Genomic DNA, 26,598 nt, shown 5'->3' with positions numbered 1-26,598 from the left:
GAACTAGGAAATAAAGAGAACACACCAGTTAGAACAGAAAACAAAGAAGCTAAGATGCCATGAAAGGGATGGAGAACAGCTCTTCACCAGAGGCACTTAGATTCTTGATGACTTTCTAGTCCACATGCATCCTTCAAATAATACCCTCTCACTTAAGGTGGCCTCAGTGAGTGCCTGGTCCTTGCAACCAAAAATGCCAAAGAATCAGAAGTAAGGAAAGAGGGCATCCCAGGTAAGATAGAAACGTACAAAGCAAACTTGGTATGGTAGTGACTAGACCAGTTGGGGAGAAAAAAAGGTCTCTGTAGAAGAGCAGTATAAGAAACAAGGTTGAAAGAGGAGGATAAGAGTAGACCACTGCGAATGCCAGACTCAAGAGTTTGAACTTTAGTCCATCATTCCATTTATAAGATGGAGCAACAGAAAGTTCCTGAGAAGGGATGTGGCATAACCAAACAGTACTTTAAGAAAGATCAACCTCAAAGATATGTGGAAAATGAAGTAGAGAGAGAAATGAGAAATGACTTTGCAATAATTCTGGCAAAAAAAAAAAGAGTCTGGATTAAGATGATGGACGGAGGAAAAAGGTTATAAGAAAGAAACATTACACAAGAAAAACTGGTAGAGGGACTTCCCTGTTGGCTCCTAATGCAGGGGGCGCGGGTTAAGACTGTGCTCCCAATGTAGGGGGCCTGGGTTCGATCCCTGGTCAGGGAACTAGATCCCACATGCATGCCTCAACTAAGAGTTCGCATGCCACAACTAAGGAGCTCCCAAGCCACAACTAAAGGGGCCCTCCTGCCGCAACTAAGGAGCCCACAAACCGCAACTAAGACCCGGCGCAAACAAATAAATGAATATTTTTTAAAAAAGGAAAAACTGGTAGAGCATAGTGACAGAGTAATTCAGTTCAGTCAACAAAATATTTACTGAGTACTTATATGCCTGGTATTGCTCTAGCCAGTAGATTCCCCAATGAACAAAATCAACTAAATTCTAGGTGAACTTAAATTCTAGTTGGGAAGATGGACAATAAACAAACAAGTACATAATATAGCAGGTGAGGATAAGGACTATGGAGAAAAGTAAAGGAGAAAAAGGAGGAAAGGGAGTGCTGGGGCAGGAAAAGGGTTAATGTCATATACTTTATAATCAGGGAAGGTCTCTCTGATAAAGTAACATTTGGATAGATTCTTAATAGCAAAGGGAATGAGCCATGAAGATTGGGTATGGGGAGCCAAAAGAAAAGTAATTCTAAAATTCAATACTGGTGGCTTAGAGAAAAACAGTACCAACAGAAAAGGGGATTTGAAGTTGGGAGTCTGTTATTTAGGGATGAGAAAAATGCTTTTATATATGCTATGATTGAGGGTACAGTGGAGTATCCAGGTAGCAACATCCAGCAGGCAGTTGGAAATGCAGGCCTGGAGTTTGGGATATCAAACCTAAAGACAGAGGAGTTATCCACAGAAGAGTGATGGATAAACTAGGGAAGAACAGATGAATATTTCAAAAGAGAACTGAAGAAAGATCAAAGTGTATGGACTATATCTTGGGGACTTCGATATTTATTTAGGTTGGGAAAATGAAGCAAAATCCTTCGGAGGACAGAGAAGTAGCTATAACCCTCTAGCTCCTCAATGCTTACAGGATAAAATCCTAAGTCCTTAGCATGGCATTTACAGCCTGCAAGACAAAGCTTTAACCTACCTCTAAGCCTCATCTCTCACCACTACCTGCCCTCTTATTCCATCCCCACCCCCTAATCATCCTCAACAATCTATATTCTTCGGTCACATCAATTTCTTTTTTCTGATTACATCCTTTCTTTTACAGCTCAATGTCTTTACCTGAGTTTTGAATCTCATAATGACTACTCTGTGATTCACTCAAAGATGTTTAAAATACAGTGGATGTCAAATTAAACAAAGCTGCAGGTCCGATATGGACATCTATTAGAAGGAAAGGGGAACAGTGGAAAGGTAGGAAGTTAGATGCTTTTGAGACAGAAGATAACAGGAAACACAGTCATGGAGGATATGGAAAGGAATCACTAGTTATCCCTCACCACTTTTTCATGTCCCCTCAGTGTAACTATTCAATAATTTAATTATTTCTGAACAAACCTACAAAAAGCATTATTGAACAATACTTACCTTACTATGTGCAATGAATGAACTGTTAAGGTCTATTCCATCACTCACCTCCTCTCCCCCCAAAAGAGAAGGTCAGCTATAACTTGCTAACAGGACACAACCCAGTTTGAAAAACACTGCTATCATGGATATTTATACTTTAGCTGGCCAGCATCCAAATCTGCCTATTCCCCCCTGTGAGTAGTATTAGTGAGTGTCCCCTACATTAGTCAAAGGCAAGATCTTCCTTCCCATGTGTACACTTGTGGGTACAAAGACCTAGTAACAGTTTGAGTCCAGTGTCAGTGATATCCAGGGAGCAGACTTAGCTATCTAACCTAACCAAATGATTTCTGAGGCATGAACCCTGGTTATGTTTCCTGCTATCTAATCCCCCTTGGTACTTACCCATTTTTTCCTTAAAACACACACACACACACACACACACACACACACACACACACACACATAAATTGCTTTTCTGCTTAAGTTACTTATAGTCATACCTTCCATTCCTTTAGGCAGATCCCCAATTATTTGTTTCTTTTGCAGCCCAATGATATCAGCTAGGAAATCAGATGATGGGGGAGGCAAGCAGAACTTCTGAAAATACATAATAGGTTTTTACAAAAATGCTTGAAAACAGTTAAGATACTGTCAGACCTAGACTTTTATTGTCAGCTCAGTGCTATGAAAGATCTGGACCTTAATTGTTTGCACTGTAAAATGAGGACTGTTTCCTTAAATTGTAAAAGTGACTAAATAAGTGAAGCCACATTTATCCTACCACAGAAGTTTTCTTTGCTTCTCTAATTACACACTATACAAAAGAAACAAACATTACAAAAATGTATAACTTAGAAAAGCAAAGTTCCTTATATTTTTCAAAGCACTTTCATATCTATTACTTTAGTGGATAACATGCCAGGTGGATGACACAGAAAAGCAAAGAGATTGAGAGCTTAAGTCTCAAGCTCACCTGGGCTTCAATTCCAGCTGTAAATTCCACTTACTAGCTGTAACTTGGGTGCATTACTAAGTTTACTTATGTATAAAATGGGAATAAAAAAGTATCTCTTGGGGCTTCCCTGGTGGCGCAGTGGTTGAGAGTCCGCCTGCCGATGCAGGGGACACGGGCTCGTGCCCCGGTCCGGGAAGATCCCACATGCCGCGGAGCGGCTGGGCCCGTGAGCCATGGTCGCTGAGCCTGCGTGTCCGGAGCCTGTGCTCCGCAATGGGAGAGGCCACAACAGTGAGAGGCCCCAAGTATCTCTTATAGGACTATTTTAAGAATTAAAGATGATGCATACAGTATGATTAATATAGGGCCTAGCACATAGGTAGTGTTCAATAAGTGAAAGCAAAAAAGAAAATGGAGACCCAAGGGGGTTAGGTTAGGGCTCACCAATTCAAATGCTCTCAGGGGTAAATGTATGAAACAGTCTGATAAAGAATGGAGGAGGCTATGGTAAAATGGAGAGCACATGCCCTTTCTAAAGACAGCTGCTATTCAGCTCCAGGTACTGTTTTAAGGGAACCTAATCTTGTGATGTTGTCAAGAGAGGCCAAAAAATATAGATTTAATGTAAATTTTACAATTTTTGAAAACACCAAAGCCCAAATAAAATGTGACAATATCAACTACAATCTGGGAACTAAATTGCAATCTGGGATTAAGGGTTTTGCCTAGATTACCAAAGAAAAAAATGAGAGATAAATCTAATTTCAACAATCTAATCTCAGGTATCAAGCATAATCTTTTTAGCTTTCTACAACTTCTATTGCTTGTTCAATCAGGTTGCCAAGGAGCACAATTTGAGACACGTGCACTAATCTCTGAGTGTGAGGACCCGACTCAGGTCCGAATACAATACAAAGTTTTCTTAACTTACGTGTCTGAATGCCTTTCGGAGAAACCCAAATTCCAAATAGAACCTGTAAAAGTGTAGCTGACTCATTCCCTGCAGTATAAAAACCACCACGCTGTTCAGGTGGTTTTGGTGAAAAAGCCGGCACCAGCTGTTGAAAAATCAAACCAACAAAGCTAAGACTGATACCGTCAAGTCAGTTACAGACATACAGAAGGGAAGTGTGAAAAAAGCACTGAGCAAGATACTGGAGTTTATCATCACTCACTGACTGCCTGGAAATGGAGAACAGTTATTACTGCACAGAATTCAAATAAAGATCTCTTGAGATAATTATTTATTCCATTCAAATCAAGTATAATACCAAGTGAAACACAACGCATTCAAATCCAAAATCCTATTAAGATTTGTTTTAAATTGGAACTAATTAAGCTCAGTTTACAAAGGCATATCTTCAAGGTCCAAGTCTGCTCTACAGTCCTTCCTAAGCCAGTAAAGTGACCGGTTTCCAGAAAGCCAGTTCAGATAAAATGACAGAGCAATGATAGTATCTGTTAAGGCAGAAGCGGGCTTTCGAGGTATGTAGCCACTCCACCCGCAGACTGAAGTGTACATATGAAAATCTCTCTACTGTGTATTGGTACATACAGAAATGCAATTTTCATTAGACATTTAGTAATGGCACTGAGAATATCAGAATAGTAAAATTCTCTTCGCCCTTGATTTGTAAAAGAAGAAAAAAGATTGGGATTCTTAATACATGATCATGTTATTTCAATCAGGTCTCCACTGGAGGTTATAAACCAAAATACCTATAGCAGCCAGACAGATACTGTAAAAAAGGGAGGCAGGCCAGGTGGGACACTGAAGTGTACATCTATAACAGGAGGCCACTATTCAGCTTCAACAAATTGTTGCCATAAGGACAGTTGCCAGAGTTTTTCGAAGAAGTAAAAAACATGGATATAAAGGGATTCCCAATTTAAATTGTTGGCAACTTTGTAAAAAAAAAATTTAGTAGGACATTCTGTGTGGCAAATAAAAAACGTCAGGTAGACATGGTCCTCTAGATACCAATATGAAACCTCAGGTCTATACCCACCATTTACGTACTTCTCATACCTAGGTTTAGGAACACTGGATTTGCCCAGAACTGCATACTTCAGCAATTCACATAGCTGGCCATGAGTTATTTCACGGTTTTCAGCAAATAAAATGGTTAAGCGGGCTTTCTGCAAAGATAAATCAGAGTATAACAAATTATGATTATAAAGAACATCAACAAAACATGGCAAATTTTAAAATATTCTAGTTTCTATTATTTTAGCATACTCTAAACATAAGGAGGGCTCTTCCTAATTAGAAATGAAGGTCTAAAACAACAACCTGTGATATGACATTATTAATAGGATATTTAATAAACACTGATACAGAACCTTAATTATAGACACTTGGTTAAGTGCTAGAGATAGCAGGATGAATAAAACATGACTCATGCTCTCAAGAAGTCCATTCTACTATGGGGAAAAATGCAGAAACAGGTAATTCCAATATAATGTGGGTGCTACTATAAAGGTAAGGGAGCAAAAGAGGCTAACTAACTGCCTTGGGGATTGGAGAGTTTTGGAGATAGCATCACTGAGATGAAAATAATGGAGTTGAACCTTGAAAATAATGAGTCAGCCAGGTAGGAGGAAACATTGTGTCTAAACACTTAGTTTGGTTTGGCTGGAGTCAAGACTACATGTTGCAGTGCAATAGAGATATGAGAGAAGAGAGAAGTGGGAGCCAGTTCATAGATGATCAATGTGGTCTAACCTAAGGAGTCAGACTTTAAGCCTCTCCTTAAAATAGCTTTGTACTTAGATATAGTTATTAAAGTAATTCATGCTTGTTTAAAAAGTCAGATAATGGAGAAGGGTAAAACAGATAAAACACAACAGATAAGTGAAAATAAGTCACCTGTATTTGTACAATTCAAGTACAAGTAATACCACTTTCATTTTGGTCTGGAAGGCAGCAGAGTAATAGTGGTTAGGAGCTCAAGCCCTGGAGTCACGCTACCCGAGTTGAAATACCAAGCTCTACCATTTTTTAAAAAAATTTAATTATTTGGCTGCGTCGGGTCTTAGTTGCAACATGCAGGATCTTCGTTGCAGCATGCGGGATCTTTCATTGTGGCGCACGGGCTCAGTAGTTGCGGCACACAGGCTCTCTAGTTGTGGCGGACAGGCTCTAGAGTGCACAGGCTCAGTAGCTGCAGTGTGCGGGCTTAGTTGCCCCACAGCATGTGGGATCTTAGTTCCCGGACCAGGTATCAAACCCATGTCCCTGCACTTGAGGGCGGATTCTTAACCACTGGACCACCAGGGAAATCCCCCAAAGCTCTACCATCTTAAGTGCCTTAAGATGTTAAGAGCTTAGGGACAAGTGCCTTGACCTCTCTAAGACTAAGGTTTTTTCATTTACAGAATAACTACAATTCTACCTCATGAGATTACTGGGAAGACCAATGAGGTACATTGTAAGTGCAATGTACTGAGGCCAGTGCCTGACATACCCTAAGATAAGTACTTAAACACCAGGTATTATTATTATTATTATTATTGCTATTTTCCCCTGTGACTGTTTAAAGCTCATGTTGAACACTTATTATTAGTCATTTACAGTTCTGATCACTTTATATCTATTAAATCATTTAATTCTTAAGTCTTCTCAAGTGGGCACTACTGTTATCCCCATTTTACAGATAAAGAAATGGAGGAACAGATAAGTGGCAGAACCAAGACTAGAATGCAAGCTACAGATAAAGAAATGGAGGAACAGGGGCTTCCCTGGTGGCACAGTGGTTAAGAATCCGCCTGCCAATGCAGGGGACACGGGTTCGAGCCCTGGTCCGGGAAGATCCCACGTGCCGTGGAGCAACTAAGCCCATGCACCACAACTACTGAGCCTGCGAACCACAACTACAGAGCCCGTGCACCTAGAGCCCATGCTCCGCAACAAGAGAAGCCACTGCAATGAGAAGCCCGCGCACCACAACGAAGAGTAGACCCCGCTCGATGCAACTAGAGAAAGCCCGTGTGCAGCAATGAAGACCCAACACAGCCAAAAATAAAATAAATAATAAAAAATAAAATAAAAAAAAAAGAAATGGAGGAACAGATAAGTGGCAGAACCAAGACTAGAATGCAGGCTGCAAAGCCCAAACTCTTTCATCTCTACTTTATACGTTTCCCAAGGGATTATACTTTACATTGTTTTGTAACCAACTCTGGCCACCAAGAAAAAAAAAGAGAAAAAAAAAAATTGGGGCGTTCCCTAGCAGTCCAGTGGTTAGGACTAGGCGCTTTCACTGCCATGGCCCAGGTTCAATCCCTGGTCAGGGAACAGAGATCCCGCAAGCTGCGTAGTGTGGCCAAAAAAAAATAATAATCTGTAAATATCTTTCCATATCGGTTAAACATAACAAAAGTCAATTTTAATAATAGTCCACTCTTTAAATTTACTTAAAACTTATAATTTATTTGAAAAAATTCCCTATTGATGACACTGTTGTTGTTTTAAAAAATTATGAACAATATTATGATAAGCATCCTTGTACACCTATTTTCTCAGGATAAATTCCTGGTCAAAATAAGCATGTATATCTTATATTCTGACCATATTGCTAACTCCTGAAAGAATATACCAATTTATATTTACCAAACAAAACTGTATGATATTGATAATGTATGAGTAAAGAATCTATATGGCAGTGAGTAATCATGGTTGCCGAACATGCGATGTCAGAGGCTGAGCAGGGTGAGGAGGGCATCCTATAGGGGAGAAAGCCCAGGACTAGGGGTAGGAACCCAGGATATATATGCAGGACAGTGGCCCAATGTGAAGTGTCAAAGCCTGAGCGGTATGAGGAGGGCATCCATGCAGTGGCAACTGGAGAGCAGTGAGGCTGGCATCAGATGTCAGAAATTGTTTACAGTAAGGAGGGCATCAATGCTGAGGGACAAAGAGAGCTGTCACCAAATTCAAAGCCTGAAAAGGGTGCGGGTGTCCATGTGAGAAGGGTGAGGGTAGTAGCTTGTCACAGCAGCAATGAAGGCATTCAGATTGGAGAGTGACCTGGTATAAGATGCAGAATGACAAGGGCCCAAGCAGGGTAAGGAAGGTGTAAGGGTATGGGGCAATGGCAGCAATGGGGGACTGATCAAATATATTGAAGATAATGGGAGTCAGGTTTCTCACTGTTATATAAGGAAGTTATAAATATGAAAAGGGAGAAAACTAGAATGAACCCTGTGGAATTGGATTGGAAGTAGAGATATTGATATGAATTCATAGTTTTTCAATATGTATACAGAAAAATATTTAAATGTAAACATACGTGTGTGTATAAACATATACACACATATTTCCTAGCTCTCTTTTTGGGAGTAGTGACATACCAATAGCAATAAACACATCTAGCACCCAGACCTTGATTTCTAAATGTCACTCTCCACTAAAAAGAACTAAGTCTCCTGGAAGAAGTGACCGATTCCAGGGCTGGGGCAGGGAAAGGACAGAAGAGTCTGGAACATCTTTTTGTGCCAGAAAAATAAGGAAATGCTCAAGCATGTTAAAGGGACACAGAAGCTAGCTTAATGGCCAAATCTGGGATATTTTGAGCAGCAAAATAAATACAGTAATGGATTATAACTCAATGAATAAAATAGATATCCACAAATTCATACTAATAAAAAAAAGAATAAACTGCAAGTTTAATGAGGAAGCATCTCCCCACAAAATAACAGAGAAAAAGAGTAACTTTAGAGAAGTTTAGCACACACGTTCTTAATCAAGTTATCAAGGTTAACATCACCAGTAATGGGACAAATCAAACTTGTGTACAACCTGATAAAATACAAGAGAACAGAATATCACTTCTGTGATATTCCTGCCAAAGATGTATAATCTGAATCTAATTAATGAGGAAACAAACAAACCTAACTTCTACAAAATAACTGGTCCAGGATTCTTCCAAGGTAGTAATGTCACAAATGTCAAAGAAAAGACTGAACAGTTGTTTGGATTGAAGGAGACAAGACAACTAACTGTAACACGTGATTCTAGACTTGATCTTATTGCTACAAAGGACATTTTTAGAACAACCGGAGAAACTTGAATGGGGTCTGAGTATTAGATGGTAGCAATATATCCATGTTATTTCCTGATTTTGATGGTTGCATTTTAGTTATGTAGATTGTTTGTAGGAAATACGTAAACACTAAAATATGGGTGGGGGGAGGCATTCTGTTAGCAACTACAGTACTTTCAAATGTTGGCTGGGGGGTAGTTTTTGATACTGTCCTTGCAAATTTTCTGTAAGTTTGTTTCAAAATAAAGTGATGAGATTGTCAACTTCCTTCGACTTTCTACCACGTTAACCTTTAAAAAATTGCTTTGTCAATCGGATAGGCCAAAAAAAAAAAAAAAGAAAAAGGAATCCCATTTAAAAAGCGTTTCCATAGCACTAATACCCTTCTATATAACTGATTTATCATTATCTATTGTTTATCTTCTTTCTCTCTCCACTAGAAAGGTAGTAGTGATCTGTTTATTCACTGATGTACCTCAAGTGCCTAGGAAGACAATAGAAATCTGATGACTAAAGGGATGAAAGGCATTATTTAGCTCTCAATAAATGACAGAGATGATCATCAATCTTATTCCCCTATGGGAATGTAAACTGCACGAGTGCAGGGGATTTTGTGCTTTTATGCACTGGGATACTTCCAGAAGCTAGAGCAATTCCTGGCATACAGAAGACTTCAATAAGTATCTGTTGAACGAACATTCTTCTCGTGTGCCAGGCACAATACCTGTTTTAAACCGCCAATATCAGCCCTAAGGTATGTGGTATTGTATTATCATTTGGGAGCTCCAAACTGCCTCGGGCCGCCCATTCGGGATACCCCGTTGCTCACCTTGGTCTCGGGCTGCTGCCTCTCCTCAAGATCCCAACGGTCTCTCAACACCTCAGACGCCCCGACCAGCTTATTCGGGACCCGTCTCCTCTTCCTGCCCTTCTTGGGGGTCCTCCCGGTCCTTTCCTTCTCTGGCTCCATGAGCCTGTGGAGAAAGATCGGTTAGAGATGAGAAAACCACGACGCCCAGATGTCTCCTGAGTGGGGAGCGCAAGGGCTTCGACAGCCTACAACCCTCCTCAGATCCTCTGCCTAATTCAGTTTACGAAGCGCTCCCCGCCCGCCGCGGAAAGGGAGGGTGCCAACGGTCTTCCCCGTTAACGCAGCGCAGAAAACCACGCCGCACCAAGCCAAACGGCTTTACAGTTGACGCCGGAGGCCGGATTCGATACGCTTCCCCAACCGCAAACGCGCCTCCGCCTGTTGGAAGAGAGGGAAAGGGGTCGCTGTCTAGCTGCTTCCCTGCCAAAACCACTCCCCACGCCCCAGATTCCCCGAAGACGCCGAAGAGAAGCAGGGCGGACAGCACCGACAAGCACCGCTGCTGCCTCAGCCTCGGGCGGAGCCGACTGTGTAGCTGCCTCCTCAGCGGCGCGAGGCGTTTGAAAGGGCCGGAAGTGGGAGTACAGCGACTTCCGGCAGTTGGGCTGTGAAGAGAAAGGAGCGTCGGGAATGGCGACCAAGAAGCTTGCACGGTACGCTAGGGGGCTTCGGGCGGCGCGGGGGTCGGTCCTGGTCCGGCGCTGGCCTCCGCGTCAGAGTCCGCATTGTCAGCCTCCGTCCTCTGCAGCTCGGGCGTCCCAACCTGTACTGGCCAGCCCAGGCTGAAAGGTCTCTGCCTGGACCTCAGTCTCGAGCCTCAGGCAGCCCTCTGCGCGAGCGTGGAAGGACCAAGGCTCTCGACTCTGTGCCCTTGAGCCGCAGTCTGCCTATACCAGGCCTCGGGAAACTATTAAGAACGACCCTGGAGGGCCGTTCGGAGGTCGCAGGGAGGCCCGACCGCACTCATCAAGCCGTTCACCCCACCACTTACTCGTGATCCGTTTAATTCACAATGTGAATCATTGTGGCCTTTTTCTTGATTCTTGGACACGCTGTTCACGTTTGTGATTAATAGAAGCAGTATAATGCATTAGTGAATAGCATGGGTTTCACAGTTGGATGATCTTTGGTTCACAGACTAAATATGTGTTTTCTGGCAAATTGCTGTGTTCGTTTTCTCATCCATTAAATATTGGTAGCAAAAGTGACTACTTTGTACAATTGTTGAGGATGAAAGGAGATCACCATCTTAGTTCAGTGCCTACTATGTAGTGAGCAGTCAGTAGGTGTTACCCATTATTCTCAACTCCCCATCACAGGTCAAACAAAAAACTAGAACAGGAGGTGTCTACCTAGTTAAACTCTACTTAGCACAGTAGTTTTGTCTCAGGGCACTTAGGACCTCAGTAAGCATGTAAGCAGTTAGGGTAGGGGTTTCCTGGAGAAAGAGAACCAGGCATGGCTTTCTTAACATAAGAGAAGCTATTTTTGGCCGAAGCCATTTTGTAATCTAAGCCTGGACACAATGCTTGTCCTTGAAGAGGTCTCAGTAAGTAATGATCTTAAAGGAACAAAAGAATGCAGAAACAAACGACTGTTAGGCAAGAGAAGCAACAGTGGCAAAGATAATATATTAGTTGTAAAGACCGCTGGTTCTGGGAATTCCCTGGTGGTCCAGCGGTTAGGGCTTCACGCTTCCACTGCAGTGGGCACGGGTTCGATCCCTATTTGAGTAACTAAGATCCTGCAAGACACGTGGTGCGGCCAAAAAAAAAGACTCCTAGTTCTGTTTCAGTGGTAAAGATTAGCCTGAGGCGCTCAACCACCTTTTTGACCCTCTTGACTTGTATCAGCTAAAGCTTGGAATCTTTCATGAATATGCATGTACCCTTAGCTGAAAACTTCCCCAGTTTTGCAGTTGGGAGAAACACTGCTTTGGAAAGGATCCCCGCTGTTCTACTTACTTGCTGCAAGTAATAAATCCTTCCGTCTCCTGCTCTTTTTTTAAAAATTAATTTATTTTATTTTATTGTTTATTTTTGGCTGCGTTGGGTCTTTGTTGATGCACGAGGGCTTTCTCTAGTTTCAGAGAGTGATTGCTACTCTTCATTGCGGTGTGCGGGCTTCTCATTGCTGTGGCTTGCCTTTGTTGCGGGGCAGAGGCTCTAGGCGTGTGGGCTTCAGTAGTTGTGGCACATGGGCTCAGTAGTTGTGGCTCACCGGCTCTAGAGCACAGGCTCAGTAGTTGTGGCGCACGGGCTTAGTTGCTCCGCGGCATGTGGGATCTTCCCGGAGCAGGGTTCGAACCTGTGCCCCCTGCATTGGCAGGCGGATTCTTAACCACTGAGCCACCAGGGAAGACCCCGTTCTCCACTCTTTGCCTTGGTTGTGTCTTTTGGCTTGACAGCCACCAAGAGGGGAGCACAGTTTCCAGGTAACAAGCTCTTCCCTTTCTGTGGACTTAGCATGTTGCCCTTAAGGATCCTGTATCATATATTACCTTTCAATAGTTTGCTATGGATACCTAGTTTCTTTACCCAGATATTTTAAGCTCCTAGAAGACTGGACCTGCCCTGTCTCCTCTCAGCTGTGCTGTACACATAGCAAGGGCTTGAAAAATGCAAAAGCAAAAATAACTTAGCTTTTCAATGCATCTTTAAAATCACTTGAGTTCCTCAGTATTACTGTAAAATAAGGGGAGCACAAAGAATTGGTCTAAGTTTGCAGATATGCACTTTGAGGCCCATGCAGGTAGAAAGATTACTAAAGTCAAAAGAGTGCAAAGAACCAGTTTGTTAGCTTATACAAGCAGGAGTATGAATGAGTTTGTTGAGCATACCTGGATTGTTTTACATTTTTAGGCAGCTTGGATTAATTAGGAGAAAGTCAATTGCACCGGCAAATGGAAATCTAGGAAGAAGCAAATCTAGTAAGTAGTGTGCTTCATTTCTTTATTTTCTGTAGCCTTGCATTTTTAACACTGGTAAAACATAAGGACACTCTGATCTTTTGCAGAGCAGTTGTTTGACTACTTAATTGTCATTGATTTTGAGTCGACTTGTTGGAATGATGGGAAACGCCACCGTAGCCAGGAAATAAGTAAGTCTGAACTTGACTGCAAATGGCCAAAGGTAACACTAGATAAGTTACTTTAAAGTTTATAGATATAAAACAGTTAACAGTTAAAGAAAACAAAATGATCTATGAATTGGTAATTTACTATAAAATCTGACTTGACAAAAAAACCCAAAAACCTAATACCTAAATGTGTCATCATATAAAATAATTGTTTTAGGATTATATACAAAATCTCAATTGCATAGAAACTGAAAAAAACATAATGCCTTTGCAAAAAGAAGTGTGCTTCAATTTTCATATGGTCTTCATATTTAATTATGGAAATATATTCAAGAGTTTTAAGTAGATATACCTGTAACTTTAATAGTTTGACTTATTGTTTGTCATAACTTTAACCATTACATTACACTGCTTTGGTCATTTTAATATGCTTTTACTAAAACAATGATTGTTTAATAATGAATGCTATATGATGGTAATATATATTTAATTTAGAGTGATTGCAGCATTAATTTAACAACTGTATATTCAAGTGTCAATTGATGATTCTTTCATGTAGTTGAATTTCCAGCTATATTGCTAAACACATCAACTGGAGAGATTGAATCTGAGTTCCATGCTTATGTTCAGCCTCAGGAACATCCAATTCTTTCTGAATTTTGCATGGAACTAACAGGCATAAAGCAGGTATGCCCTTCTCTTTTCCTCACTTCTCTTCTCATCCTCCCACCCCAACGAAAAAAAAGCAGGCAAGATGCAGATATTAAAATTCAGAAATCAGGGGCCTCCCTGGTGGCGCAGTGGTTGAGAGTCCGCCTGCCGATGCAGGGGATACGGGTTCGTGCCCCGGTCTGGGAGGATCCCATATGCCGCGGAGCGGCTGGGCCCGTGAGCCATGGCTGCTGAGCCTGCGCATCCGGAGCCTGTGCTCCGCAACGGGAGAGGCCACAACAGTGAGAGGCCCGCGTACCACAAAAAAAAAAAAAAAAAAAAAAAAAAAAAAAAAAAAAAATTCAGAAATCAGTTTCAAAAAGAAAATAAAAGCTATATGCCATTTGGAATTAGATTTATTCACTGTTAGGAGAAATAATGTCCCCTCCAGAAGCCCATTGGAATCTTTAAAAATTAGAAAGAATTGGACTTCCCCATGGTTAAGACACTGTACTGGCGGTCCAGTGGTTAAGACTCTGTACTTCGAGGGCACAGGTTCGATCCCTGGTCAGGGAACTAAGATCCCACGTGGTGTGGCCAAAAAAAAAAAAAAAAGAAAGAAAGAATAGCGTTATAAAGATGTATATCAGTTTCCATATTTTATGGAAATTAAGTGACATCAAATTTCTGTCGATCGAGATATATTTATTGTATTTCTGTGTGATTTAGATTGATCAACTGAATTTTTCTTACCTTGCCGAATTCTAACCATTATATTATTTCTCTCCCATGTGTTTTAACATCTTTTCACTAGATGAACTCTTTGCCAGTTAGAATTTCTTCTTCTTTGTTGTATATCCCCCCCACACTGCCTACTTATGTGCTCAATAATTATGGAATTCAGTTGTTGAATTCAGATTTTATGACTCTATTCAGGCTCAAGTTGATGAAGGAGTCCCTCTGAAGATTTGCTTATCTCAGTTCTGTAAATGGATTCAGAAGATTCAGCAACAGAAGAAAATTATTTTTGCTACTAGGGTTTCAGATATTTCTACTTCTGAAGTAAAATTATGTGCATTTGTTACTTGGTCAGGTAAAAAAAAAATTGTATCTATCAATCATAAATGAGTAGTGTTGCCACTGTGTAATTCTTTATCTCTGGTAGGAATTATACTTGTTAGCTTCCTGGGCCATGAAAAGAAATCTAAGTGTCTAGCAGATGTTAACCAAGAAAAGTAAATTTATTCATATTTAAAATTTTTTAAATGCCTTAAAAATTTAAGCCCTAACTTTAAAGAGTCTTTCTAGACTGCTCCTCTCTGTCTGTTCTCCTGAATCCAGGCAAAGACTGGTGAAAACTCTTAGCATGCTATTTTCTACAGCTTTGAAAAAAAAAGAGCCTTATTCAACTCATAACCTTTGCTTTTATACTTTCACACTTCTAATGTAGACATCAAGGAAAAAATGGGCCATTTAAAGTAGACCTTTTCTATGCCCATGTTAGAGCATTCCCGTTAATAGTCATTGATAGCAGTGCTGTGCCATTGATAGCATAGCACTGATAGTCTTGGGTCTGTATGATCAGGCCACTCAAGATGGCTGTTCTCTTGTTCTCTGTACATCCCCTGATTGACCAGTCCCTGCTTTACTTACACCCTACTCACATGACTGACCTCCCCTCTTAATACATACTTGCCCCTGGCCCCAGCTAGTGATTGTTCTAATCTTTAGATCAGAATATCTCCACCATGATAGCTTATCAAAGGGGCATAAGGGCTTGCTCCTCAGCTGGTTTCCCTGGGAACTCATGAGCCAACCTGATGTCAGTTCCCCCTGTGACTGGTAACGCTTAGCAGAAGACTGCTGCCATCTGCTTCACGTGGTGGAGTGTCGCTCCAAGACCTTGCTTCAGACATGTATGATCCCCCTGTTCAGTAAATCCTTGATGTCTGTGTCACTGATTCAGGTTCTTTATTCTGTCTTGAGGTTGGGCAAGTACAGGGCTTGCAGGCCTGTGGGGTATAGCCCAAAAGGGTTCCTATAAGATGTTTGGTTTCTCAATTACATTAATATTTTCTAGAATGTTGAAAGCAGATCATCTTTTCCATCTAGGCCTTGTAATGTGACACCTTACTCTTCTTTCTGAAGTATCTGTGTTTTAGTGGGTTTTTAAGAAATCGTTTTGAAACTTAGTTACCAACCTAATTTCTTAATAGTAAGTTATGAATAATTGTTAGATATTACCAGGACAATTAAATCTTACTCTTCTTTTATATATTATATAGTATGTTATATATACCATATGTAGTATATATTTAAAATATAGTATACTATTATATGCTTTCATATATTATTCTAAGTCCTGCTATTCTGTTTTATGTCATCTTTCACCATTTTATTTGTAAATGATAGCGTAAGTAAAAACTGCTGGCATCATTGACTTTGTTCTATTTTAATATACTTAATGCAGACTGGGACTTGGGGGTTTGCCTGGAGTATGAGTGTAAAAGAAAACAGTTGTTAAAACCTGTGTTCCTTAATTCTTGGATTGATCTCAGAGTAACTTACAAGGTAAGGGTCAAAGATGGGGGCATGTTCACTTTCTTTCTATTGAAAAATGATTAAACTTTATCCCACACATGGGTATGAGTTTCTACAAACAAAATATTTTGTTTTGAAACATTCACATAAATACTTTTCTTAAAGTATATAGAACAACACAAAAATAAGCACATTCCAAATCTAATAGAATAAAAATTATGAGAAGTAAATGGTTAATACCTAGTCCCTAAGGGACCTCCCTGGTGGTCCAGTGGTTAAGACTCCACACTCCCAATGCAGGGGGCCCAGGTTCAATCCCTGGTCAGGGAGCTAGATCCCACATGCCACAACTAAAGATCCCACGTGCTGCAACAAAGATCCCACAACTAAGACCCTGCGCAGCCAAATAAATAAATATTTTTAAAAAAAACTTAAAAAAATACATAGCCTTTCAAATAGTAATCATTTTTTAAGACATACTGTCTTTTATTTGACTAGATTTTCTATAGGAGAAAACCAAAAGGACTAAGTGGTGCCCTGCAGGAAGTGGGAATAGAATTCTTGGGACGAGAACATTTCGGTTAGTATAATTTAAAATTTTATTATGTAAGTCATTCTATTTTTATACAGTCTTTCATTTGAACCTCATTTTTTGATGATGTCATTAACAAGGAATATCGTTCAGCCTGAAAAAAGCCCTAATCTATACAATTCAAATTGTCTCCAAGATTTTCAAATTACCACTTTCTTAAACTATTGTAAGATAAAGACTGTCATGTAGTGGCTTTCTACTTGCTGAAAAGAATTAGCCAAATCAAATGGAGATTATAAACAAATGCCCAAATAATACAGTGGACTAGGAAAAAAACTGAGCAAGACTATTAGATTACTCATAAAACATGGTCCCTACAGAATGTTGGTCATATATATATTTTTAATTTTAATTTTATTGGAATATAGTTGATTTACAATGGTGTGTTAGTTTCAGGTATACAGCAAAGTGATTCATATATACATATACATATATTCATTCTTTTTTAGATACTTTTCTCATATAGGTTATCACAGAATATTGAGTAGAGTTCCCTGTGGTATACAGTGGGTCCTTGTTGGTTATCTGTCTTATATATAGTAGTGTGTGTATGTTCATCCCAAGCTCCTGATTTGTACCTCCCCGCAACGTTTCCCCTTTGGTAACTGTAAGGTTTTTTCGATATCTGTAAGTCTGTTTCTATTTTGTAAATAAGTTCATTTGTATCTTTTTAAAAAAATTAGATTCCACATATGACCAGTATCATATGATATTTTGTATTTTTCTGTCTGACATACTTCACTTAGTATGATAATCTCTAGGTCCATCCATGTTGTTTCAAATGGTATTATTTCATTCTTTTTTATGACTGAGTAATGTTCCACTGTATATATGTACCACGTCTTCTTTATATATTCCTCTGTTGATGGACATTTAGGTTGCTTCCATGTCTTGGCTATTGTAAACAGTGCTGCACTGAACATTGAGGTGCATGTATCTTTTCAGATTATGGTTTTCTCTGGATATATGCCCAGGAGTAGGATTGCTGGATCATATGGTAGTTCTATTTTTAGTTTTTTAAGGAACCTCCATACTGTTCTCCATAGTGGTTTTACCAATTTACATTGCCACCAACAGTGTAGGAGGGTTCCCTCTTCTCCACACCTTCTCCAGCATTTATTGTTTGTAGACTGTTTGATGATGGCCATTCTTACCGGTGTGAGATGATACCTCACTGTAGTTTTGACTTGCATTTCTCTGATAATTAGTGATGTTGAACATTTTTTCATGTGCTTTTTGGCCATCTGTATGTCTTCCTTGGAGAAATGTCTATTTTGGTCTTCTGCCTATTTCATTTGGGTTGTTTGGGGGTTTTTTGACATAGAGCTGCTTGAGCTGTTCGTGTATTTTGGAGATTAATCCCTTGTAGGTCGCTTTGTTTGCAAATATTTTCTCCAATTCTGTGGGTTGTCTTTTTGTTTTGTTTATGGTTTCCTTTGCTGTGCAAAAGCTTTTGAGTTTAATTAGGTCCCAATTGTTTATTTTTGTTTTTATTTTCATTAGGAGGCAGATCAAAAAAAATATTGCTGCAATTTATGTCAAAGAGTGTTCTGCCTAGGTTTTCCTCTGTTTTATAGTATCCAGCCTTGCATTTAGATCTTTGATCCATTTTGAGTTTTTTTTTGTTTTTTTGTTTTTTTGTTTTTTTGCGGTACACGGGCCTCTCACTGCTGTGGCCTCTCCCGTTATGGAGCACAGGCTCCGGACACGGAGGCTCAGCGGCCATGGCTCACAGGCCCAGCCGCTCCGCGGCATGTGGGATCTTCCCAGACTGGGGCACGAACCCGTGTCCCCTGTATCGGCAGGCGGACTCTCAACCACTGCGCCACCAGGGAAGCCCTTGAGTTTATTTTTGTATACGGTGTTAGAGAATGTTCTAGTTTCATTCTTTTACATGTAGCTGTCCAGTTTTCCCAGCACCACTTATTGAACAGACTGTCTTTTCTCCATTGTATATTTTTGCCTCCTTTGTCATAGATTAATTGACCATAGATGCGTGAATTTATTTCTGGGCTTTCTATCCTGTTCCATTGATCTATATATCTGCTTTGGTGCCAGTGTAATACTGTTTTGATTACTGTAGCTTTGTAGTATAGTCTGAAGTCAGGGAGCTTGATTCCTCCAGCTCCCTTTTTCTTTCTCAAGATTGCTTTGGCTATTCAGGGTCTTTTGTGTTTCCATACAAATTAAAATTTTTGTTCTAATTCTGTGAAAAATGCCATTGATAATTTGGTAGGGATTGCATTGAAACTGTAGCTTGCTTTAGGTAATATAGTCATTTTGACAATATTGATTCTTCCAATCCAAAAACACAGTATATCTTTCCATCTGTTTGTGTCGTCTTTGATTTCTTTCATCAGTATCTTATAGTTTTCTGAGTACAGGTCTTTTGTCACCTTGGGTAGCTTTATTCCTAGGTATTTTGTTCTTTTTGATGCAATGGTAAATGGTATTGTTTCCTTAATTTCTCTTTCTGATCTTTCGTTGTTAGTGTATAGGAATGCAAGAGATTTCTGTGCATTAATTTTGTATCCTGCATCTTAACCAAATTCATCGATGAGCTCTAGTAGTTTTCTGGTAGCATCTTTAGAATTTTCTATGCATAATATCACATCATCTGCAAACAGTGTCAGTTTTACTTCTTCTTTTCCAATTTGGATTCCTTTTATTTCTTTTTCTTCTCTGATTGCTGTGGCTAGGACTTCCAAAACTATGTTGAATAGAAGTGGTGAGAGTGGACAGCCTTGTCTTGTTCCTGATCTTAGAGGGAATGCTTTCAGCTTTTCACCATTGAGAATGATGTTAGCTGTGAGTTTGTCATATATGGCCTTTATTATGTTGAGGTAATTTCCCTCTATTCCCACTTTCTGCAGAGCTTTTATTATAATGGATGTTGAATTTTGTCAAAAGCTTTTTCCGCATCTATTGAGATGATCCTATAGGGTTATTTTTTTAAACTTTTTATTTTATATTGGAGTATAGTTGATTAACAATGTTGTGTTAGTTTCAGGTGTATAGCAAAGTGATTCAGTTATACATATACATGTGTCTATTCTCTTTCATATCCTTTTCCCATTTAGGTTGTTACATAATATTGAGCGGAGTTCCCTGTGCTATGCAGTAGGTCCTTTTTGGTTATCCTTTTTAAATGTAGCAGTGTGTACATGCCAATTCCAAACTCCCTAACTATCCCTCTCCCCACTCACCCCTGCCAATCATGTTTGTTCTCTAAGTCTGTGAGTCTGTTTCTGTTTTGTAAATAAGTTCATTTAGTATCATTTTTTTTAGATTCCACATATAAGTGATATTTGATAATCATCTTTGTCTGACTTACTTCACTCAGTATGACAATCTCTAGGTCCATCTATGTTGCTGCAAATGGCATTATTTCATTCTTTTTAATGGCTGAGTAATATTCCATTGTATATATGTACCACATTTTCTTTATCCATTCTTTTGTTGATGGACATTTAGGTTGCTTCCATGTTTTGGAAACAACACTGAACATTGGGGTGCATGTATCCTTTCAGACCATGTTTTTCTCCATATACCTGCCAGGAGTGGGATTTCACGATCATATGGTAGCTCTATTTTTAGGTTTTTAAGGAACCTCCATACTGTTTTCCACAGTGGCTGCACCAATTTACATTCCCACCAACAGTGTAGGAGGGTTTCCTTCTCTCCACACCCTCTCCAGCATTTATTGTTTGTGGATTTTTTGATGATAGCCATTCTAACTGGTGTGAGGTGATATCTCATCGTAGTTTTGATTTGCATTTCTCTCTTAATTAGCGATGTTGAACATCTTTTCATGTGCCTCTTAGCCATCTGTATGTTTTCTTTGGGGAAATGTCTATTTAGGTCTTCTGCCCCTTTTTTGATTGGGTTGTTTGTTTTGCTGATATTAAGCCACATGAGCTGTTTGTAAATTTTGGAGACTAATCCCTTCTCAGTCACATCGTTGGCAAATATTTTCTCCTAATCTGTGGGTTGTCTTTTCATTTCGTTTATGGTTTCCTTTGCTGTGAAAAAGCTTTTGAGTTTAATTAGGTCCCCTTTGTTTATTTTTGTTTTTATTTCCATCATTCTGGGAGACAGATCAAAAAAGATATTGCTGCGATTTATGTCAAAGAGTGTTCTGCCTATGTTTTCCTCTAACAGTTTGATAGTGTCCAGTCTCACATTTAGGTCTTTAATCTATTTTGAGTTTATTTTTGTGTATGGTGTTAAAGAATGATACTAGAGACAAATGAAAACAAAAGCACAACGATACAAAACCTATAGAATGCAGCAAAAGCAGTTCTAAGAGGGAAGTTTATAGCAATACAATCTTACCTCAGGAACCTAAAGCAACTAGAGAAAGAAGAACAAACAAAACCTAAACTTAGTAGAAGGAAAGAAATTGTAAAGATCAGAGCAGAAATAAGTGAAATAGAGACGAAGAAAACAATAGCAAAGATCAGTGAAACTAAAAGCTAGTTCTCTGAGAAGATAGACAAAATTGATAAACGTTTAGCCAGATTCATCAAGAAAAAAAGGGAGAGGACTCAAATCAATAAAATTAGAAATGAAAAAGGAGAACTTACAACTGACACCACAGAAATACAAAGGATCATAAGAGACTAGCAACTGTATGCTGATAAAATGGACAACCTGTAAGAAATGGCCAAATTCTTAGGAAGGTACAACTTCCCAAGACTGAACCAGGAAGAAATAGAAAATATGAACAGACCAATCACAAGTAATGAAATTGAAACTGTGATTTAAAAACTCCCAACAAACAAAAGTCCAGGACTAGATGGCTTCACAGGTAAATTCTATCAAACATTTAGAGAAGAGCTAACACCTGTCTTTCTGAAACTGTTCCAAAAAATTGCAGAGGAAGGAAAACTCCCAAACTCATTCTGTGAGGCCACCATCACCCTGATACCAAAACCAGACAAAGATACCACAAAAAAAGAAAATTACAGGCCAGTACCAGTGATGAATACCTGCTCGTGGGTCTCCTATGGGTGACTGCTATTCACACACTCCCAAGACAGTGGTGGCAGGGCTTGGTGCCTGCTCTCAGGTCTTATATGGGCAGGTGGTCTCTACGCATTCCCGGGACAGCAGGGGCAGGTTTGGTGGCTTCTTGTGGATTTCCTAGGGGTGAGGGCTATCCGCACACTCCTGGGACAAAAGGGGCTGGGCCTGGCATCTGCTTGTAGGTCTCCTATGGGCAGCCACTCTCCGTGCACTCCCAGGACAGTGTGTGCAGGACTCGGTCATATATTTTCGAACTAACAAAATTTCACCTCCTCCTCTGTAAATGTGGGAAATCTTTCATTGGTAAGGCTGCCACAGCTTTCTACAAGACCATTTTTCATGATTAAAATTAATAGATGATCAGAAAACCAACAGTATGTTCCAATTTCTGCTTAAGTGGTGGTATTTTTTGCTATATTTCTTTACACTGGTACCACTAAATTCAATGTTTGATATCTCTTTCCTCAGGGTTGGATGATTCTAGGAATACTGCCCTTCTTGCTTGGAAAATGATCAGGGATGGTTGCTTAATGAAAATTACAAGGTCCTTGAACAAGGTTAGTGGTGTCTTACCTCTTTATTCTGTTATTTCAAACTCCAGAAGTAATCATAGGCAAGTTGAAATGTAGATGTCATGTATGATGACATTTATAAATCAATCATTTATAAATCAATCAATGATGACATTTTTCTTTTTTGTCATACAATGTGTACTAAAGAAATTATGAATGCAGAATGTCTAAAGCTGTTGGATTTGTCTGTGAAATCATAGGTTCCCACTAAGAGGAATCCTAACATTTTCACCAGAAATTTGAATATGGATCAAGTTGAAGAAATAACAGCCTGCAACAGTAGCATTCATGATCCCAGCATATATGGTAGGGAGCCTAAAAATACAATAAAATCCTACAAGAAAGTGCAAATGAAGTCAGTTGGTGTGAATTTTCCTATAAAGGTACAGCAAGATCATTTACAACTAAAGGACAATGTAAAAGCAGGCTGTCAGAATGTCAAAAGCTGTTTATCTGTTTTTAATACTAAGTCGTGGACCTCTCTGGGGCAGTTACAGTCTTCCAGTTTGAATACACCTATGCAGAAGCAAAACCAACATCTTGCATTTAATACCAATTCTGAGTCTTCAACAGTTGGTTCAGAATTGATACTTGTTTCAACTACCATTTCATCTGTTAATAATGTTTCTGATATGGAAATGAGTTCTGCTCTTGACAGTTTACCAATGTTGGCTGATTGGGAGGATGTAGCTTTACTGCCATCATCTCAACTTGAGCAGAATATATATTGTATGCCTCCCATTAGTGACTCAAACTTAGACACTTCATTTAATTCTGGAGAAAGATTAATGGTTTTAGAAAGATCTGAAATGTTAAGTCAAGAAAACTTTGGAGGCACAGAAGAAACTCCTCAAAAATCTGATACCTCTAAGTCTATTGTATATAAGAGTCCACATACTACTATTTATAATATAAAAGAAGCCAAAGATCCAGGTTCAGATGCTTTTGACTTTAAGTTACCTGAATGTAAATCAAGTCGCTTCAACAGTGTTAATGCCAATATGTCTCATCCTTTAGTTTTGGGGAAACATCCTCTTCATTTAGGTGCTGCTAAGAGGAATCCATCCAGTCCCCTACCTTTCCCACCAGCAAAAAAACAGACCTTCACTATTCATGAAGAAAAGCCTACATCATCTAATGGCTCCCCAGGGGGAAGTTCTTCCAGGAAGGTTCTCCCTTCTGTCTTAACTTCTACAGTTAATGTACAAGATCCTTGGAAGGGTGGGAAAATAACACCTCCTTTATGCAAGTGTGGCCGAAGATCTAAGAGACTTGTTGCTTCTAATAATGGACCGAACCATGGAAAAGTCTTCTATTGTTGTCCTATTGGGAAGTACCAAGAAAAGAGAAAATGTTGTGGTTATTTCAAATGGGAACAAACACTTCAAAAGGAGACAGCCAACAGCATAGTTCTGTCTCATTCCCCAGGGGGACTCACTTTTAACTCTCCAAAAACAAGCCGTATTTGTAACAGAAATGTAGATTTTTCTACTAAAAATTCATTGAGACTCAGACCTTCAATGAGGAGTTGACTTTTTTTACATGTAAACTATGTTTTTACCTCAATGTGACTTTTACTGCAGTAAAGAGAAAAAAATTTGTATAGGGCTACAAGTTGTGAGGACATAGTGTATCTGAGCTCTGTAAGCTACACTGGGGCTATTCAACACATTCTCACACACACACACACACACACACACACTGAAAATAGAAAAAAATTTCACAGGCTTCTAATTTCATTCACCATTTATCTAATTTGTCTTCTGTTCATGTATGAATCCTTATTGCCCCTTGAATTCCCACACATAATGAGTATTCTGATAATGTCTTACACTATTTTATTTATATTTCACATATTAACCCATGCCAAATTTATCATACTTTTTTGAAGAGCCACAAATGAAATACTTGGTAAACTGTATTTATTAGATTAAATATAATAAGCAGCAATACTAGTATATGATATCCTTGTTTCTTTTTATTGAATTATAATTGCGATGTGATATTATATTGGTTTCAGGTGTGCAACATATCATATCCTTCTTTTACAGTTAGACCTTGAAACAAATTTTAAACTATTTTTAATTGTTTGAATAAAAATGTGACCAATAAAAATCACTAGACTGTTTTCAGGTAGATACTTTTGTACTTTGAGAATTATGATAATCTAATATTTTAAGTTTTTCTAAAAACTTTTATAACTTGTTTAGTTTTATTTCAACCCTTGAAAATTGGTTCTGACTTGTATGTCAACATATCAGAAGAATTATTCAACTAAGATTTGAAATCCAACAGGTCAGAGATTTGGTTCAGAAACGCTTCTATACTATATGTTTAAAAATTCCTCAGCAGCTGATGGTATTCTATTTATATTACCAAATTATAAGAACATTGACACTAATGCAGAGGAATTTACTGAATATTTTATTTCAGAATTCAGCCTATGATGTTATAACCACAAGATATTTTAAATCAATTAGTTTATAAGCATACTGTCACATTTTTAAATCACCTTTTCATAATCTTGTGGTTTTACAGAGCCTTATTTTATGGATACCATGATAAGTAATGAATTTAAATTGTTTCCCATTCTTTCTTCCTCAGTTCATTTCTTTTTATCTTCCCACTAATAGTCTTTGGCAGCTCTTGAATAAATTCTACCTGTAGATATCAAGGGAAGAAAATTAGCCCAGAAGTTTTCATCTTTAGACAAAGTCAATTATATAAAAGTTCTATTATGAACTCTAGGTGAAAGAATCAGGACACCCATTGGGGTGGGTTTTTGGTAACAACCAAAAAAGGGAGAGGGGTATTGTTGAGGATATTTTTCTTGATATTTCTTCAACTCCAACTCAAATGCCTTCATATCTACCTTCAAAGGAGGGCCCTATATGGGCACCTTCCAGAGCTGACAAGACTGTTGAGGGATTTTCTGATAAACTGCTAAGTTGTTCCCTTAAACAGCCAAGGGAAAACTAAAATTAAAATTAATGAAAAACTTTGCCAAATTTTAGTAAATATCAGAGCTACACTCTCCACTTTAAACACCACTCAGAACCTGCAGATGGGATCCTGGAAAAACTGGCAGAAGCCGGCCAAGGTTGAGAATTCTTATCAGAGTAAGTTCTTTTGAATCTGTCTGTAGTGCCCAATTAAGAGAGGGAAATAAAATTTCATGCTGTTCCTTCCCTTCCAAATCCAGACCAATTGGTTATTAATCCTTTCTCTTCAAAGGATAACTATTGCTTTCTTGCTTGTCTAGTTTTATGTCCTAAAAGCTTGGCTTGGCTTTTTGCCTACCTGGGACATGCAGGTGGTTGGTTCTTTCTTTTGGCTATCTTTGAGAGTGACTCTAGATCTTGTGAAGATAATATATTTTGCACCCTCCTTGGGGACACCTCTTGAGTCAAATTGTTACCGAATTAAACTTGGGTCTGCTCGTCCATGCGCAGTAAAGTCAATCTACTGACACTAGGTTGTGGTGAAGGAAAGTGCAGCGCTTACTGCAGGGTGCCAAGCAAGGAGTCCAGGACATAGGGAGGGTGGGAGGGAGGGAGACGCAAGAGGGAAGAGATATGGGAACATATGTATATGTATAACTGATTCACTTTGTTATAAAGCAGAAACTAACACACCATTGTAAATCAATTATACTCCAATAAAGATGTAAAAAAAAAAAAAAAAAAAGTCCAGGACAGCTAGTGCTCAAAAAGCCTGAACTCTCCAATGGGTTTCAGGAAAGCATTTTTAAAGGCCTGGTGAGGGAGGGAAGTCACAGAGTGTGTAATCAGCTTGTGCACAATTCTCTTATTGGTTGATGGTGAGGTAATACGGCAGTGTCACAGGGGTTAACGTTATCAATCTTTATGCTCCAGTATGCCTGCTGGCTATGTGCTCATGGTCATCGAGTATTTAATGTCTTCCATTTGGTGGGGGTTTTAGCATCTGTAAAACAACTCAGGAAATGTGCATCAGACACTGTTATCTAGGTACTTCAGAGAGGAGCTAAAGCAGAGGGTATGGGGAAAACGTCTGTCCTGGGAAGGCCCCATAGGGTCCTACTCGGTGACACAAGAAGTTGTTCAATATTGTCAGAAGTATTCACTGCTTGTCCCAGCTGAAATC

General features: G+C 39.2%; 2 protein-coding genes across 4 annotated transcripts in view; one reads left to right on the top strand and one right to left on the bottom strand.

Moving 5' to 3' along the window:
• REXO5 (RNA exonuclease 5) overlaps window positions 1-10,110 on the bottom strand; it is a gene marked incomplete at both ends in the record, with an annotated part of 42,332 nt that extends 32,222 nt beyond the window's left edge. For all 3 annotated transcript variants that reach the window (XM_079718320.1, XM_079718321.1, XM_079718322.1), the window contains 4 exons: window positions 2,642-2,738; window positions 4,028-4,154; window positions 5,126-5,235; window positions 9,970-10,110. In XM_079718320.1, coding sequence (XP_079574446.1) covers window positions 2,642-2,738; window positions 4,028-4,154; window positions 5,126-5,235; window positions 9,970-10,110 — 475 coding nt within the window. The remainder of the gene's footprint in view (window positions 1-2,641; window positions 2,739-4,027; window positions 4,155-5,125; window positions 5,236-9,969) is intronic.
• Window positions 10,111-10,626: 516 nt separating this feature from the next.
• On the top strand, window positions 10,627-24,005 carry ERI2 (ERI1 exoribonuclease family member 2; the record flags this gene model as incomplete). The annotated part of the gene is made up of 9 exons (XM_079718323.1): window positions 10,627-10,664; window positions 12,873-12,940; window positions 13,027-13,110; window positions 13,649-13,776; window positions 14,677-14,833; window positions 16,211-16,311; window positions 16,780-16,861; window positions 22,370-22,458; window positions 22,674-24,005. The coding sequence occupies exons 1-9, from the start codon at window positions 10,642-10,644 to the stop codon at window positions 24,003-24,005; spliced, it is 2,064 nt and encodes a 687-aa protein (XP_079574449.1). The 5' UTR covers window positions 10,627-10,641.
• Window positions 24,006-26,598: the final 2,593 nt, after the last annotated feature.

The sequence above is a fragment of the Hyperoodon ampullatus genome (assembly GCF_949752795.1).
Source record: "Hyperoodon ampullatus genome assembly, chromosome: 14".
Taxonomy (NCBI): Eukaryota; Metazoa; Chordata; class Mammalia; order Artiodactyla; family Ziphiidae; genus Hyperoodon; species Hyperoodon ampullatus.
The sequence above is the reverse complement of the archived record's forward strand: the minus strand, read 5'-3'. Positions and strand labels throughout refer to the sequence as shown.